The 15,969-nt window shown below is 43.3% G+C and overlaps 1 protein-coding gene across 1 annotated transcript in view; it reads left to right on the top strand.

Moving 5' to 3' along the window:
* Nucleotides 1-137: 137 nt before the first annotated feature.
* The window catches only part of cacna1c (calcium channel, voltage-dependent, L type, alpha 1C subunit), a gene marked incomplete at both ends in the record, with an annotated part of 493,392 nt that continues 477,560 nt past the window's right edge, over nucleotides 138-15,969 (top strand). Inside the window, one exon of the mRNA XM_083660058.1 lies at nucleotides 138-261. Within this exon, the coding sequence (XP_083516184.1) occupies nucleotides 138-261 (124 nt within the window). The remainder of the gene's footprint in view (nucleotides 262-15,969) is intronic.

Below are 15,969 nucleotides of genomic sequence, written 5' to 3'. Positions count from 1 at the left end.
TGAACCCTTTGCCAAAGGAGGAATTCTTGTAGCCGTGCAGCTGCACGTGAAGGCATAATCTAAGCACTTTTGAGCTCTATAAAAGTGCTAAGAGGCAATTACTAGCAGACTGTGATAAGTGTGAGGTTGGTGCAGCCATGCTGGGAGGTCTGTTCCGGAGGAAACCTAAACATGAGAGACTGGAAGAGGAACCTGAGGTCAGCTTTAAAGGCCTGCTGGTGTCAGAGAAAGACCTGGGATATACATATGTACGGCCTGGAGGTAAGACTGTTCATACACCTGATATACAACAGGCAGGTCATGTAGAAGGCTAGTATATTTGGCTACATTCGGTAAAGAAGCTAGCACAGATCTCCATCAATGTTGCATCCAAGGGCTTAGTATGAGCAGGAATTGCAGTAGAGATCTCAATTCACAACCTCAGTACTGTGCTTCATGAACCGTCAAACCATGAAGGTCATTTTTGAAACAGAATCTAGAATATACAGGTACGAGACTGAAATTGGAAGGTGAAAATGAGATGGGTTATGGAGTTGATAGTGGTTTGAGGGCTTTTACCACTGGGTCATGGTGAAGGTTAATGTAAAAATCTGTTCCTTGCTACTGGGATAATTACCAGAAGAAGAATGACATGTTCAGGCTTAATTTTACTTCCCTGAAACTGAAACTTGTCCTGTTGTCTGGTATCTACAGTCTCCACTGTATTTTTAGCCTGGAGTGCCACTGTGTGCCAACTACCATTCCAGGCAGTTCCAGCAGCACCACTGAGGGCTACATGTTTGTCTAATGATAAGATTCCATGACCCCTCTGCACAGAGGTCAGGCTACAGAGGGACTGGCAGCACTACCAACAGCCTGGGGCCTGGGTTTCTAAGTCCTAGAGATCAGATGTGACCATGTTGGTCAGTGAAAAATGACTTTTCTGAGTCAAGTGGGTTTCCATTGAGGTTACTCATACAGTTCTTTGGAAATGATACATCCCCCCCTAGTGGGGCTCAAAACAGCACCTTATTTTGATAAAAGTAACTGGCCACGCAGAAATTTTATTTTTTTCCAAGATGGCCGCCATTTCCAGCCTGAAAACACTATTTTGGGGGCAACTTTGGGTAGAATTTTCCAATATGAATGATCTTGTTATCAAACCATACATTTATGACCACAAAGAAGCCAGATTTATTCCATGAAAATTTCAAAATGGCTGCCATTTTAAAGATGGCTGCGATTTTGATGGCGGCGATTTTGATGATTCTGGTGTCAAATGACAGGTTTTTAACTATGGAAATTTCAAAATTATACATCAGAAATGATTTGTATATCTCCTTTTGCCATTTACTCTGCATATATTTTCAAAGTAATGTGAAAATGCATAAACAACAGTATTTGAGAGATTTAGTATTTTAGAGTAAATGGTAAAAGGAGATATACAAATGATTTCTGATGTATAATTTTGAAATTTCCATAGTTAAAAACCTGTCATTTGACACCAGAATCATCAAAATCGCCCTGGACAGTGAAATCCTATGGTAAAAATAGCAGAAATGGCAGCCATCTTTAAAATGGCAGCCATTTTGAAATTTTCATGGAATAAATCTGGCTTATCTGTGGTCATAAATGTATGGTTTGATAACAAGATCATTCATATTGGACAATTCTACCCAAAGTTGCCCCCAAAATAGTGTTTTCAGGCTGGAAATGGCGGCCATCTTGGAAAAAAATAAAATTTATGCGTGGCCAATTACTTTTATCAAAATAACAGTCCACAAGGAGTATTTGTGCCAATTTTGGCGCTTCTTTCCGGAAGCGACCTAAAGGTGCTGTTTTGAGCCCCACTAATGGTAAAAATAGCTGAAATGGCAGCCATCTTTGAAATGGCAGCCATTTAGAAATTTACATGGAACAAATCTGGCTTCTCTGTGGTCATAAATGTATGGTTTGATAACAAGATTATTCGTATTGGACAATTCTACCCAAAGTTGCCCCCAAAATAGTGTTTTTGGGGCGGGAAATGGCGGCCATCTTGGAAAGATCGAGATTTCTGCGTGGCCAGTTACTTTTATCAAAATAACAATCCACAAGGAGTATTTGTGCAAATTTTGGCGCTTCTTTCCGGAAGCGACCTATTTTACATTGAAAGTGCATTTTTTTAGCCCCACTACCCCCCCAACCCCTTCCTGTAAATGCTCTGTGCATGTCAGCTTACTCAACCTGCACTTTGGGGTGTAATTTGACTGACATTTCTCACAGTGTTTAAGGTGCCATTTATCAAATAATGAGTATACAAGGTGCAGTTAGTTCAACCTGATCACAGATTAGCATCCCCACCATAAATGGGAGCTTGGGCTCTGTGTGTCTGTCCCACTGTGATTGTCCCACTGTGACATCATCAGTGATGTCATAAATCCCACTGTGACATCATCCATGATGTCATAAATCCCTGATCCCACTGTGACATCATCAGTGATGTCATAAATCCCACTGATGACATCATCAGTGATGTCATAAATCTGACATCATCAGTGATGCTGGTCTCATTGGCCACACAGCAGCCGAGTTGCGGGCAAGGCCGCACAGCGGCCAAGCTGCGAATGTCAGCTGCAGGACCAGCTTGGCGAGCTGCAGGACGGGCGAGGCCACGAAGCGGCCGAACCTAGGAATCGAGCACGCAAGATTCCTACTGTTAGAAAATTCATATAAGGCCCATTGATCCCCGTGAATTACAGCAACTATATATGGTTTGATTACAATCATACTTCATCACTGCTTCTTTGATTGTTTTATTACCCCCTCCTTAAACACTGTGTAATCAGTTACAGCAATCGACCATGCGTCCGGGTAGTGTAGCGGTAGATTGCCTGCCTACCAACACGAGGGCCGCAGGTTCGAGTCCCCATGTTACCTCTGCCTTGGTCGGGTGTCCATACAGCCACAATTGTCTGTGTCTGAAGGTGAGAAGCCGGATTAGGGGTATACATGTATGTCCTGGTTGCTGCACTAGTGCTTCCTCTGGTCGGTCGGGGCGCATGTTTAAGGGGGAGAGGAACTGGGGGGGAATAGCGTGCTCCGCCTCCTACCATGTGCTACGTCCTGCTGGTGAAAGTCCTCACTTTGAAAAGAAGCGGCTGGGGAGTCTGGGTGGCTCACCTAGTAGAACGCCAACACGTACCACAAAGGATTTGTGGTAAAAGGCTTTGTCAAAGGTTTCGCGCGGCCAACCCGGGTTCGAATCCAACCCGTGGTCCTTTGGTGCATGTCATCCCCTCTCTCTCTCTCCCCACCTTTCCTGTCAGCCTACTGTCCTATCAATAAAGGCAAAATGCCCCCCCTCCAATAATATATATATATATATATATATATATATATAAATAAATAAAAAGCTCAGACACAGGAAAAGAAAGAAAAAAGAAAAAAATACATCATCAAGATTGAACATTACAACATGGTGCACAACATGGTGCTACCAGCCGCATAAGGTGCTTATGTGTTTGCAAGAAATGTGCATGGGATCCCACACAAGGGGTCCATGAGATACCAGCGAGGCGAGCCATCCGCCACCCCCAACCTCAGTTGACCACTTGTCATTCTTAATCTTAACCTCATCAAAGTAGGCCAAAAAAGGGTCCCAGATAGTTGAGAACCTCCTAAGCGAGTTGGTTCTCAGGGACCTGAGTCTCTCCATCTGTACAACAGAGATCATGTCCATCAGCCACACCTCAAAAGAAGGTGAAGAGGAGGACTTCCATTCCTTCAGAATGAGTCTTTTGGTGACAGTAGTAGGGTTATTTTGTAGGCCTTAGGGTTCAGTTCACACCAGAAAGTCCGGGTCCTTGGTTCAGGCCAGAGAAGAGGATGATACTAGGGATGCACGATATATCGGCAATCATATCGGTATCGGCCGATGTTAGTCATTTTTTAACATATCGGTCATATCGGTATCGGTCAGATGTTGCAATGTTAATATCGGTTATCGGCATCGGCCAAAATTTTCATATCGGTCCATCCCTAGATGATACATTGTTTAGTTTTTCAGCTGGTTGGGTTTGCGTTCACAAGGCCAAAATCCACTAGTCCTGCCCACACGAACCAAAGTCACATGGGCAGAAATCTTGTTCTGTTATCCACCTTATTTTTGTGAGGCTCCGCTGTAAAATAATTCTGGGAGCAATATCCGGTTTAGAACGTGAGCAGCTGTGTGTTTACGCTGGCTTGACACTGCCTGGATACTACTCTGCACTGTATGAGCGAGGAGCGCCCGGCTAGCGGGGTAATCTGCACTGCAGCCCATGACTGCAGCACGTGCCTCCTCGCATCGCATTTCCTTGTTGAACTCCAACGTTAAAAGTTTCCTCGTTACAAAATAACACTAGTTTTGGGAATGTAGCCTAATAATGTTTTCTATCACATCCGCTAACCTGTTGCTCGTTGAACAAGTCGGCATTTATCAGCTCAGCTGCAACTTTTACAGACGGGTACATTAGACGGGCTGTGTTGTGTCAAGCTAGATGTAACAGGGGAAGAGGACAGCAGAAGGACGCAGCACCCATGGTGCATCATGGCCGCCAAAAATAAGGTGGATTGGCCATACAATTTGTCGGGGCAAAAGTAAACAAACCCTGCCACTAGTCATTTTTGTCTGTTTGTGATGTCGCTGGTAACGAGACGAGATAAGCTAGTTAACTGCTACAGCTAGCAAGCAGCTTCTTCTTCCGTGGTAGCTTCCAAAACAGGAAATAACCAAAAAATCAACACAAAAATTGAATCACAAGAAGTGAATCTTGGATCGAACATATCCCCCAAAAATTATTGTAAAAAAAGAAGCGCCTGGCGACTGCACATATATCAGAGGAAGCATGTGCTAGTCTACAACTCTCCCCAGATCGGCAGAGGGGGTGGAGCAACAACTGGCACAGCAGGGGCAATTGGCCAAGTACAATTGGGGGAAAAACAAAGGGGGAAAATCTGAAAATACCTACTGCCATCGAGCATTAGGCTAGTACTCAAAAATGTGAACGCTCCTACTCTTCACCTCACATAACTCCTACCAATATTGCTCATCTTCTTTCCTTCCCAGACTCAAGTGAGTGATTTCTTCATTTACAATGTATGCTCCATCAGCAGCTAAATGTGTCTCTGTCCACATCCTGAGGACAGTAGCATCACTGTCTATCTTCAATGTGTCTTGAGTGCATTTAGACCTGGATTAAAAGAAAGGGGTTAGTGTTGCATGTATATTACATACGTACATGTCTTATGTAACTAAGCCTTTATAATGATATTGTTGTATAACTGTCAGCAAGACATGCAGTAATACAAAGCAGCCATAAGGAATGCACTGGTATCTAAACACAGCATTCCACCTGCCTCTTACTGAGCCTGATGGAGAGAGTGAGACAGAGAGAGAATGTAGGTCTGTGTGTGTCAGTAGTGTGTGTCAGCAGTGTGTGTCAGCAGTGTGTGTGTGTGTGTGTGTGTGTGTGTGTGTGTGTGTGTGTGTGTGTGTGTGTGTGTGTGTGTGTGTTTATGTTTATGTTATCAGTGACTGTTGTGGTCTATCTAATCTCTGTTGGCTGGCTGGCTGGCTGGCTGTGTAGTGCTGTCAGACTCCTGTCCCACAGACACACTCTGCTCTGTTTGTGTGTTTGTGTGTGTGTGTGTGTGTGTGTGTGTGTGTGTGTGTGTGTGTGTGTGTGTGTGTGTGTGTGTGTGTGTGTGTGTGTGTGTGTGTGTGTGTGTGTGTCAGATGCAGGAGAGAGAGAGAGAGAGAGAGAGAGAGAGAGAGGTAGAGGAAGAGAGAGAGAGAGAGAGAGAGAGAGAGAGAGAGAGGCTGGTGGGTTTGGAGACACTAGAATACCTCTGCTCCTTATAAGGAACTATTGGCCTCCACTAAAGTGAGCCTCATGCTACGACAGCTACGTACGTGCTTTCTTCACTCTGTAAAACTGTCTCTCTCTCTCTCTCTCTGCCTGTCTAACTGCCTCTCTGGGCTTACACTTGTCATTTCAATGTGACTTTTATCATCCCATCACCCATTAAATGATAGCCACAATATGTAGTTAATGTAAAGAGATGAAGAGTTGGAAAAAGTAATGCAGACAGATTTATATCTACGGTACATGTCTGTCTCACGGTCCTTCTCAGCATATACCTGTCTGTATACACAACGGAACAGTATGCTAGAGAGTCAGTCTATGCTTTATCTTGCATGAATTTGCAGCATGTATTTCTATCCATCTCTGTCTTTTTCCATCTCTGTCTCTCTCTCTCTCTCACCCTTCCTGTTTGTCTTATTCTCTGTCTCTCTCATCTCATTCTTGTGGTCTGTCTCTCCGTCTCTACAGAACAGTATGGGCCTATAACTGTCCCATATTTGACTCTCTCCCACAGCCTGACATTAAAACTCACTCTATGTTCTATGCGTCCGTCTGTCTGTCTGTCTGTCTGTCTGTCTGTCTAGCTCACACATGGGCAAATCATGCGGCCCGCGGGCGCACCCTGTGTGGCCCGCGATGGAATTGCAAAAAAAAACAAAAATGACAGTGCACCTGAACGCAACATGCAAGATACCCGCTGAATAAGTGTCCAAATGTTCATGTCATTCTGGCCAATACTCCACTTCTGTTATAGCAGTTCAGTCTGGAATATGGAATATCTTTCAATAATCTTCAATAATAATGACTAAAAGGCTAAAAGTAATCTCATGTGTAAGAAATGACTGTTGTCATGGAAAGACCACGTAGAGTCCCTGTGTAAGAAAACAAAGCAAAGACTATACTTCCTTCGCCGGTTAAGATCTTTTGGTGCTAGTAAACAGATTCTTCTATTATTTTTTACCTCGGTGATTATGAGTGTTTTACAGTACTGCAGTACCACCTGGTATGGATGGATGCCTGTCTGTTACCTTAAAATCACTACTAAGACAGATGAGTATTTGTTCAAAATTTGTTGGTAAACCACTCCATAGTCTATATGAATCTACATATGTCAACAGTGTATTAAGGTTTGCTAGAAATATTGCCTCAAACACTAATCATGTGTTACATGAAGAATATGAACTCCTGCCCTCTGGCAGGAGATACTTAACCCCAACTTTCAAGAAGGTCAGACTAAGAACGTCCTTTATACATCAGTCGATCCTGAGGCTTAATCAAGAACAGGGCCAAGGGTCAGTGGAGCAGTGACCAGTGATCTCTGTGTGCTGTATGTGTGTATGTATCTTTGTATTTTTGGTTTGTTCTCTTTGTCATGTGTTTGTGCGTGGGACTGCTGCTGTCTTGCAAGACACATTTCAGTGGGAACTGACAATAAAGTATATCGTATCGTATCGTATGTTCTACATTGAAGTAGAAATTTAAATAATTAACTTGTTGGTTTTGGATTTATTTAGCTTCAAGAGTGCATTTTTGTTCGTGTGACCCTCAACACAGGCTTTGAGAATCCCGGGCCACTTACTGATATTTATGCTTAAATTAACCCACTTATATTCTGGTTTATTACAAGAAAAACATTTCGGCTAGTGGAAATTCTAATTGGCTGGTAACTTTAAAATCTAGCAGCCAATATTGGCAGGTGGTGAAAAAAGTTCATTTCAAGCCCTGCAGGGAGAGCAGGTGGTGACATAGGAGTGAGTGAGAAAAGGATCAAATATTGGTGGTTAAGACTGAATAATGACATCACAACTGTTAATTTAAAATGAGTTATTCCTGGCTTCAAATGCCCCACATTTTTCGCGCTGGCGCCGTTCGGCCCTCAGCAAAATCTGGTAGCGAGGACATTTTTTTGTGGCCCTCTCTATCATCAAAGTTGCCCATCCATGGGTTACGGCATGACAATATTTGTTCTGCCACCGGCAACAATCTGGGTTTCTCATGTGGCCCCCGTGAAAAATAGTTGCCCACCCCTGGTCTAGCTAGTCGTAGTAGTTATCCATCTCTGTCTGAACAGTCTGACTGCATGTCCTCTCAATGCAGCACGATCACAGCTCCTTACTCATTACGTCTGGCTCTGACACCCAGCACACAACCAAGCTTTTATCAGAATTTGTACTTTTTTCTATTTTGAAGTTCCATACTTTTACCAGACTTTAACTTCCTGAATGGATTTCAAGATTTTTCTTCGTATTCAATAATCTATACTGATAGTGGCTGGGCAATATGAGTGTCAACTAAGGACATATCTGTAGCTGAAGAGTATTATCCAGTGACATGACATGACATGACAGTGGGTCTAAAACTAAATCAAATGTGTCTGTGCATCAGCACTGAACAGCTGTTGTTTCCCTCCATACTCCATGAGACCTTTTGTGAAATGCACAACATTTAAAGAGCAGGAAATAATTCAATTGTCTAGAATTATCTGGAATTTCCATACCTGGGTGGAACCATGTTTTATGGCCAAAATGTGGGACAGATTTACCCCACCTCAGCCATCCTGCTCAATTTTAGAAGATCAAGATGACCATAGAACGTCATATTTTTTTTTCAGTGCTCTGGTTTTCTTTTCTTTTTAACATAACTTACAGAGCCAGAAAACAACAAAACAATCCATACAACGATACAAGGAAAGCTAAATAAAATAAAGGAACCTGAAATGTTATAGTTGGTTCTTGTTATACACTTTTTCTTTTCCTATCTCTTCTTCTTTCTCCCTCGTTTGTCGACCAGGAATTTATGTTGTGTTCTGGTTCAGACTTGCTGAACATAACTGAACATTTAAAGTAAATAAGTGTGTGTGTGTGTGTGTGTGTGTGTGTGTGTGTGTGTGTGTGTGTGTGTGCAGTGTTTCCCCTAGAACATTTTTCAGGCCTTGATGCGATGCGAACAGTTGTATTAGTGGATGTGCGTTTCCCAGGCAACGACACACGTTGACACGTTTTGGAACAGCACTGCACGCTGGCAAAATGCTCCTAAAAGCAAAATGCTTATAGAGACAGTCCGCATGTCCGCATGTCTGGGAACACAAGATGTCTGCTCAGATGTGCGTTTACTGCGGTGGTTAAATCCCCGATCGTGTCTGCCTGGGCTGGGCTATCAGCTAAATTCTAACTTTGCTGAATGGATAGAACGGGGGGTTTTACCCCACCCTGACCACGCCCCCAGCCAGGCTGAGCCAGCTAACCAGCGTCTATTGTGGGTGTTCCTAGAGCCTGTATGGGCATTCCCAGACATGCGGACTGTCTCTATAGTTTTGAAAGATTTGGCATCTTCTATTACTGTCCACTGTCAACACCAGTATTGTTGTATTGTAATAATATGCCATAAAGGTTTATTGAAATTTTGGGGAGAGCAGGTAGTACAGGCATTATACGATATGACCTCCCACAAATTGCAACAGAAACTCTTTCAACTGTTCTAGTCTTAGAAATATGTATCTTATAACACATAGAAAATCCTAAGAAATCCCAGTTGGCGAAAGTATTGAAAAATACTGAAATCAGTGATGCCACAATTTGCCTGTATGTATGTACTGTATATCTGTATGTCCTTCACATATCTCGAGAACCGTTGGTCCGATCGACTTCAAACTCAGGGAGTGCACTTTCAGGGGTGGGCAATTATTTTTCATGGGGGGCCACATGAGAAACCCAGATTGTTGCTGGGGGCCGAACAAATATTGTCATGCCGTAACCCATGGATGGGTAACTTTGATGATAGAGAGGGCCACAAAAAATGTCCTCGCTACCAGGTTTTGCTGAGGGCCGAACGGCGCCAGCGTGAAAGATTTGGTGCATTTGAAGCCACGTTTAGAGGAATAACTCATTTTAAATTAACAGTTGTGATGTCATTATTCAGTCTTAACCACCAATATTTCATCCTTTTCTCACTCACTCCTATGTCACCACCTGCTCTCAGGGCTTGAAATTAACTTTTTTGACCACCTGCCAATATGGCTGCTAGATTTTAAAGTTACCAGCCAATTAGAATTTCCACTAGCCAAAATGTTTTTCTTGAAATAAATCAGAATATGAGTGGGTTCATTTAAGCATAAGTATCAGTAAGTGGCCCGGGATGATCAAAGCCTGTGTTGAGGGTCACACGAACAAAAATGCAGTCTTGAAGCTAAATAAATCCAAAACCAATGAGTTAATTATTTAAATTTCTAATTCAATGTAGCCTTTTAGTCATAAAGATTATTGAAAGATATTCCAGACTGAAATGCTATAACAGAAGTAGAGTATTGGCCAGAATGACATGAACATTTGGACACTTATTCAGCGGGTATCTTGCATGTTGCGTTCAGGCGGGCCACACAGGTGGCCACACAGGTGGCCGTAGTTTGCCCATGTATGACTTAGGGGGACCTGAGAGAGTGCAGTGCCAGATTCTGCGCAGTTTGGATGTGCGCATGGTTATAGCGCCACCTACTGGCAACACAAAAAGGAGTTTATCTTGAGAACCGTTCGCCCGATTAACTTCAAACTTGGGGAGTGCACTGCTGAGAACCTGACGGAGTGCGGTGCCAAATTTCAGAGACATGCATAGTCATAGCATAACCTAGTGGCAACAACAAAAAGTGGTTTATCTCAAGAACCGTCCATCCATCCGAGCGCTGCCAGCAGGGGGAGAATGGAATGAATCCAGATGTTTACCAGAGATTTGAAGAGGGATTGCATGTGGTCAGACGAAGTGATCTCCTATGGGCTGGCCTATCCATAGATCTTGTGATCGAGCAGGTGCTGATGAGAAGTCTTAAAACAAGTGGTCGCTTCACAAGAGGGCAAGGGATGACGGAGCTGCAACATTTGACATGGCTGCTCTCCATGCCAGCTTGCACTGAAGTCAACAATGCCATGCAAGAGCTGACAGGGATGAACCACAACACTGGTGAGCAGAACCATGACAATCACGTGACATGAAGGACAGTTCTACACTATCTCCAAGAAAGAAACCCCTTCTGCTCAGATCCAAGCTTGTGTCGTGTGTCAACTGGGGTCCATGTGCACCCTTCTGTGAATGTTGATAAGGCAAAGGCCATCGGAAACACCATCTTGGCCATGGACGGACAGACTACTGCTGAGTACACATTCAAGAAGAGGGATCAGGCAATCACCATGATTATGAAATCCTCAGTGAAGATTGATGGAGAAGCAGTGCAGGTGGATCCTCACCTACTTTTCCAGTGACTCACTATTGCAGCAAAAGCTTCACAAGACCTGGCATCAGTGTTCAAGCATCAGCTGTGTAGTCATTCTCCAGCGCTGTTTGACACTTCTTGGGGACTTGGGGCTTGTCTCTGTCCAGAGTACTGACTTACCATCAGATGCACCTGCAAGACAGACTGCAGCAGCCTGAGGTGGATGCAAGAAGCATGACATTGAGTGCTCTGTTGCATGTAGCAACTGCAAAGGACTGGCATGTGCAAATTCAAGTCAAGCTGCATGTGATGATGATGATGATGATGAGCCAGACAACTTACACTGATGATGACCAGCAATATTTGAGTTTTCCTTAACTTGAGTTAACATGTTTAAGTTTGTGTTCATCTGTGCCAACATTTATGTTAATTAGTGCCACCAATTCGGCAGTCACGGGTATTTAAAAAGTAATAGACAAGTGCTATTTTAAGTGATATTTAAATACTTTTATTTTACATTTATGTTAATCAATGCCAACATTTATATGGATTAGTGCCAATTTATGTTGCCTTGTATACAAGTATAGTAATGTAACAAAAAACATAACAAAAAAATTGTTACCAGGTTATGCTTAAGAAACCTTTTGAAAAAGAATTTCCACCACTTGGATCTCATGATTTTTTTATCATTTATAGAGTTTATAAATAATTCAACACTGCACTTTCTCGTTTCCCCAGCAGCAGCCACATGCCAAGTTTGAAGTCGATTGGACAAACGGTTCTCAAAATAAACCGATTTTTGTGTTGCCAGTAGGTGGCACTATGACTATGCGAGTGTCCGAATTTCACGAAAGTCAGCAGGGAACTCCGTCGGGCCACCCTTAGCGCACTCCCAGAGTTTGAAGTAGATCTGGCCAACGGTTCTTGAGATATGTGAAGGACAGACAGGCATAAAGTACATAATAGAAACAAATAATGGCATCACCGATTTCAGTATTTTTAAATACTTTCCACAACTGGGATTTCTTAGGACTTTTTTCTCTTACTTAGAACATGCTGAGGACACAAAATCCATTGAGTTTGTTTCTGTTGCAATTTGTGGGAGGTTGACCCACTTTTTTAGCTAAAATGCCTGTACTAAGGGGGGGGGGGGGGGGGGGGGATATATATACGGTATATTTTTTGCAATGTTTTTCTGGCCTGGCGGGGGCGCTGTTGGCCTGGCTGTAGAATGGTAGGGGAAACACAGTGTGTGTGTGTGTGTGTGTTAGGGGTGTCACGGTACACAAAAGTCACGGTTCGGTACGTACCTCGGTTTTGGGGTCACGGTTCGGTACGAATACGGCACGGTACGAAAATGGGGAAAAAAAGCAACAAATCCCAAATTCTGTTTTTTTCCCTTTGAATATGTCTGAATTCTGCTTTTTACGCTATTTTTACCATCAGAAATAGTGTCTAATATGTGGGAATGAATAAATGTCCACTATTTAATAAGATCTAGGCAATCCACACAAAAAGGTTTTACTCTAGAGCAGTGATTTTCAAAGTGTGGGGTGCGCCTCCCTCTCAGATGTCTGTATTCCAGCTGTTTGACAGGGCAAAGGCATTTCCCCCCACTTTAAATCTTTATTGTACACAAGTTTGTAAACAGAGCGCATGTGTGGAGTAGCCTAATACTCCCACCAACTCCTCCCCCTGTTGTATTTGTTTTATGTAGCATTTGCGTTTGATGTAAGCACTAATTTGGAATCCTATCAAAAGCGGCCACTAGGCGGCAGTGTTTCTTTAGTCAACGTCAAAATACCTACATGTTCAGAAGAAGAATAAAACGGCAGAAGAAGAAAAACTTCTAACCCCTGTTGAAAGATACCCCCACTGTCTGACAGACAACGGGGTGGGTTTCACTTTCCCAGTAAGTACGGGAAAGAACCCTGTCAGCGCCTTAACGTTATTGGATGTGAGTTTTGTTTAGCATAATATGATTACGTTCGGTCATCTAATGGATTATTGGAACATGACAAGGAGTCATCGCCTCTTCCTCACCGCAGCTTGCCTGTCTGCATCCGCAGATGTCTGCTTGACCGCATCACTCATCCCACGCGATGTATGTTGCTTGTTTACAAGTTAACAGCTTTGTCAGTGTTATGTAACGTTTAGCCGCAACGCGCAACTATAAAGGACTTTGTCGCGGCTACGTAACGTTACATTGGCAAGCTTACCTCGTTGGCTTGATGTTGACAGAATTTGCAAAACAGCTTATCGCCACAAAACGTCCCATTCTGTGAACGCGGATTTCTATGGCCCTTGTGTTGTTTTGGTGTGTCTTCTTCTGTGGCGTTTAATTCAATTCAATTCAATGCCGTTCAAACAGCGTTTAGGTGCTTCTGGATTTGACGTATTCGTCGTGTCGTTTCATGTACCGTGAAACGAGGTACCGCGAGGGTCGTACCGTAAATTCACGGGACGAATACATGTACCGTGACACCCCTAGTGTGTGTGTGTGTGTGTGTGTGTGTGTGTGTGTGTGTGTGTGTGTGTGTGTGTGTGTGTGTGTGTGTGTGTGTGTGTGTGTGTGTGTGTGTGTGTGTGTGTGTGTGTGTGTGTGTGTGTGTGTGTGTGTGTGTGTGTGTACTTACACCGTGCATTGCGGTATAGCAAGAATGGGTCCTGGAGTTGGAAGTCAAGGTCTTTGGTGATTGGCTCTGTCAGGTTCTCCATGTTGAGTCTGTTCATGATGGTGAAACCATGTCTGGGAGATGCCAGTCTGAAATATACAGAGGACACAGAGACACACATACATGTGAAGAGTTTCATTCAACATTTATTCATTCACAACTATCGTAATTAGCGATGCACCAATTGCAAAATTCTGGGCCGATACCGATGTTTAAAATAACAATTTGGCCAATAGCCGATACAATATGTTTTTTTTTACACCTTTTTTTGATAGAGAAACAAATACATCTTCATTATAAACAAATAACTGACCTGTTTTAAAGTCTTTTGAGCCCTTCATCAGTACAAATTCAATCATAGTGTAATATAATTATGAAACAAAGAAACAACAAAAGATGTAAGCCAACTGAATATAAATATCTAACTAAATATCAACCACTGCAATCGGAGAACAGCATCTTTTTTTGCCGATTGCAGTCACCAAAGCCAATATCGGCCGATACGATATACGGCCGATATACTGTATCGGTCCATCCCTGGACCCTAACCGTAATCACCATTATACATTAAACATAACCTATTCTACTAATGAGGGCATTCTATGTTGACATACAGTATCTGTAGCATTAATATGAACTGCGCATAAGCAATGATTTACAGCTGTTTCAATAAAACTAGTTTTTCCTCATGAATAAGCTAATTATTTTTGAGCATTGAAAAATTGTATATGCATTTGAATGTAAACTTTTATACTGATTCACACTGCAGCAAGTCATATTCATGAGATGTATGTTTGCTGATAAACAATGCAAGAACTTGGAGTTTGACACAACATTCCCTTTCATACAATGCCACAACAGCCTAGCATGTTAGCATGTAGCCTAAACTTTGTAAACATTCAGTCAAGCTGTTGTTTGGATGTGACACAGTGTCAAAGAAAACTATTGTATTTAACTTTCCACTAAGCTTATATAGAATGTACTTGGCATTTCATTGAAATTATTTAACACAATATCGTTTACCAGTAAAGCTCACTTGTTCACACAGTATAGGACGAATCAGCATGTTTGTAAACATACGGATTGGCTATACTTCGGGGTGCAACTGCCGTTGGTTTTAAACAGCAGCTCATGGTGAAACCATGTTTGAACTCTACTCCTTCATACTTTAAGCTAGACACTCCATCCAAACTTGAAATGAGTCACCACTTTTAGGACTCTATCACCTTAGTTCAGCTTTAATTGATCTTTTGTACTGTTTGAGAAATCACAATTTATGTTTTATACTTTGTTCAAGCTTTATAATGCGGGTCGCATTATATTATTATTATTATATTATTATGAAGCTGGACCTCACTCAGGCTGTGCATGTACACTACTTTTTACTAAATTCACACATTGTAAAACTGCGACAGTTCATACAACTTTAGCACTACATAATATTGTAACGTGTTTGGGTAATCCAGGTATTACCTGTATGTGATGTGCAACCTAAGTGTCTGGATCGCAGCTAGGAACTGATATGTGTGGGTGTGTTCCTAGGGGGAAGGGGATATATGTGACCAGCGGCCGGGGCGGAGGCCAGTCAGGCCAGGGTGGGCGAGCTGACCGGGTGGTTTAGAGCTAGCAGCGAAGCTAGCTGCTAGGAGCGTGTATTGTGAAGACAAGAATAAAGAGCCTGTACCAACTTCAAGTCTCCAGTTCCTTGGACGAATACCCACTTCGTTACATTGGTGCCAGACAGCAAAGCGGTAACGCCTCTGATTCGGCCGAGAGGGGAGAGGGTGAGAAGGAACGGCAAAAGAGACGGGTGGTGCGGCTTTTTGGCTCTAGAAACTGGCGCTAGTAAGTTAGCTACCAGGGGTGCTAACTGCTAACTGCTAGCTGCTAAAACCACGTGCGATGGTGCGCGGAGAATCAAGTATCTCCGGAGAATGGCCATCGGTGAACGGGAGGAAAAGAGAGCTGACGGCGGGGATCAGCTCGATGCTGGCGGGCATGGAGGCCCGTGTGTTGAGAGAGGTCGGACGGCTGGTGCAAGAGACTCCTGCCTGGGCAGTAGAGGTGATGCGGGCGCTGCGAGAAGTCATGCAGCGGGTGGACTTGATGAGCGCGGAGGTAATGCAGCGGGGAGAGCGGCCGGAAGAGCCACGGAAGAGACTGTGTTGGACCTGCAGAGAGCCGGGCCACGTGGCGAGGTGGTGCCGATGCGGTTCCGGGAGACGGA

This window comes from Poromitra crassiceps, assembly GCF_964638095.1.
Source record: "Poromitra crassiceps genome assembly, chromosome: 2".
Classification (NCBI taxonomy): Eukaryota; Metazoa; Chordata; class Actinopteri; order Beryciformes; family Melamphaidae; genus Poromitra; species Poromitra crassiceps.
This window is presented reverse-complemented; position numbering and strand designations above follow the sequence as displayed.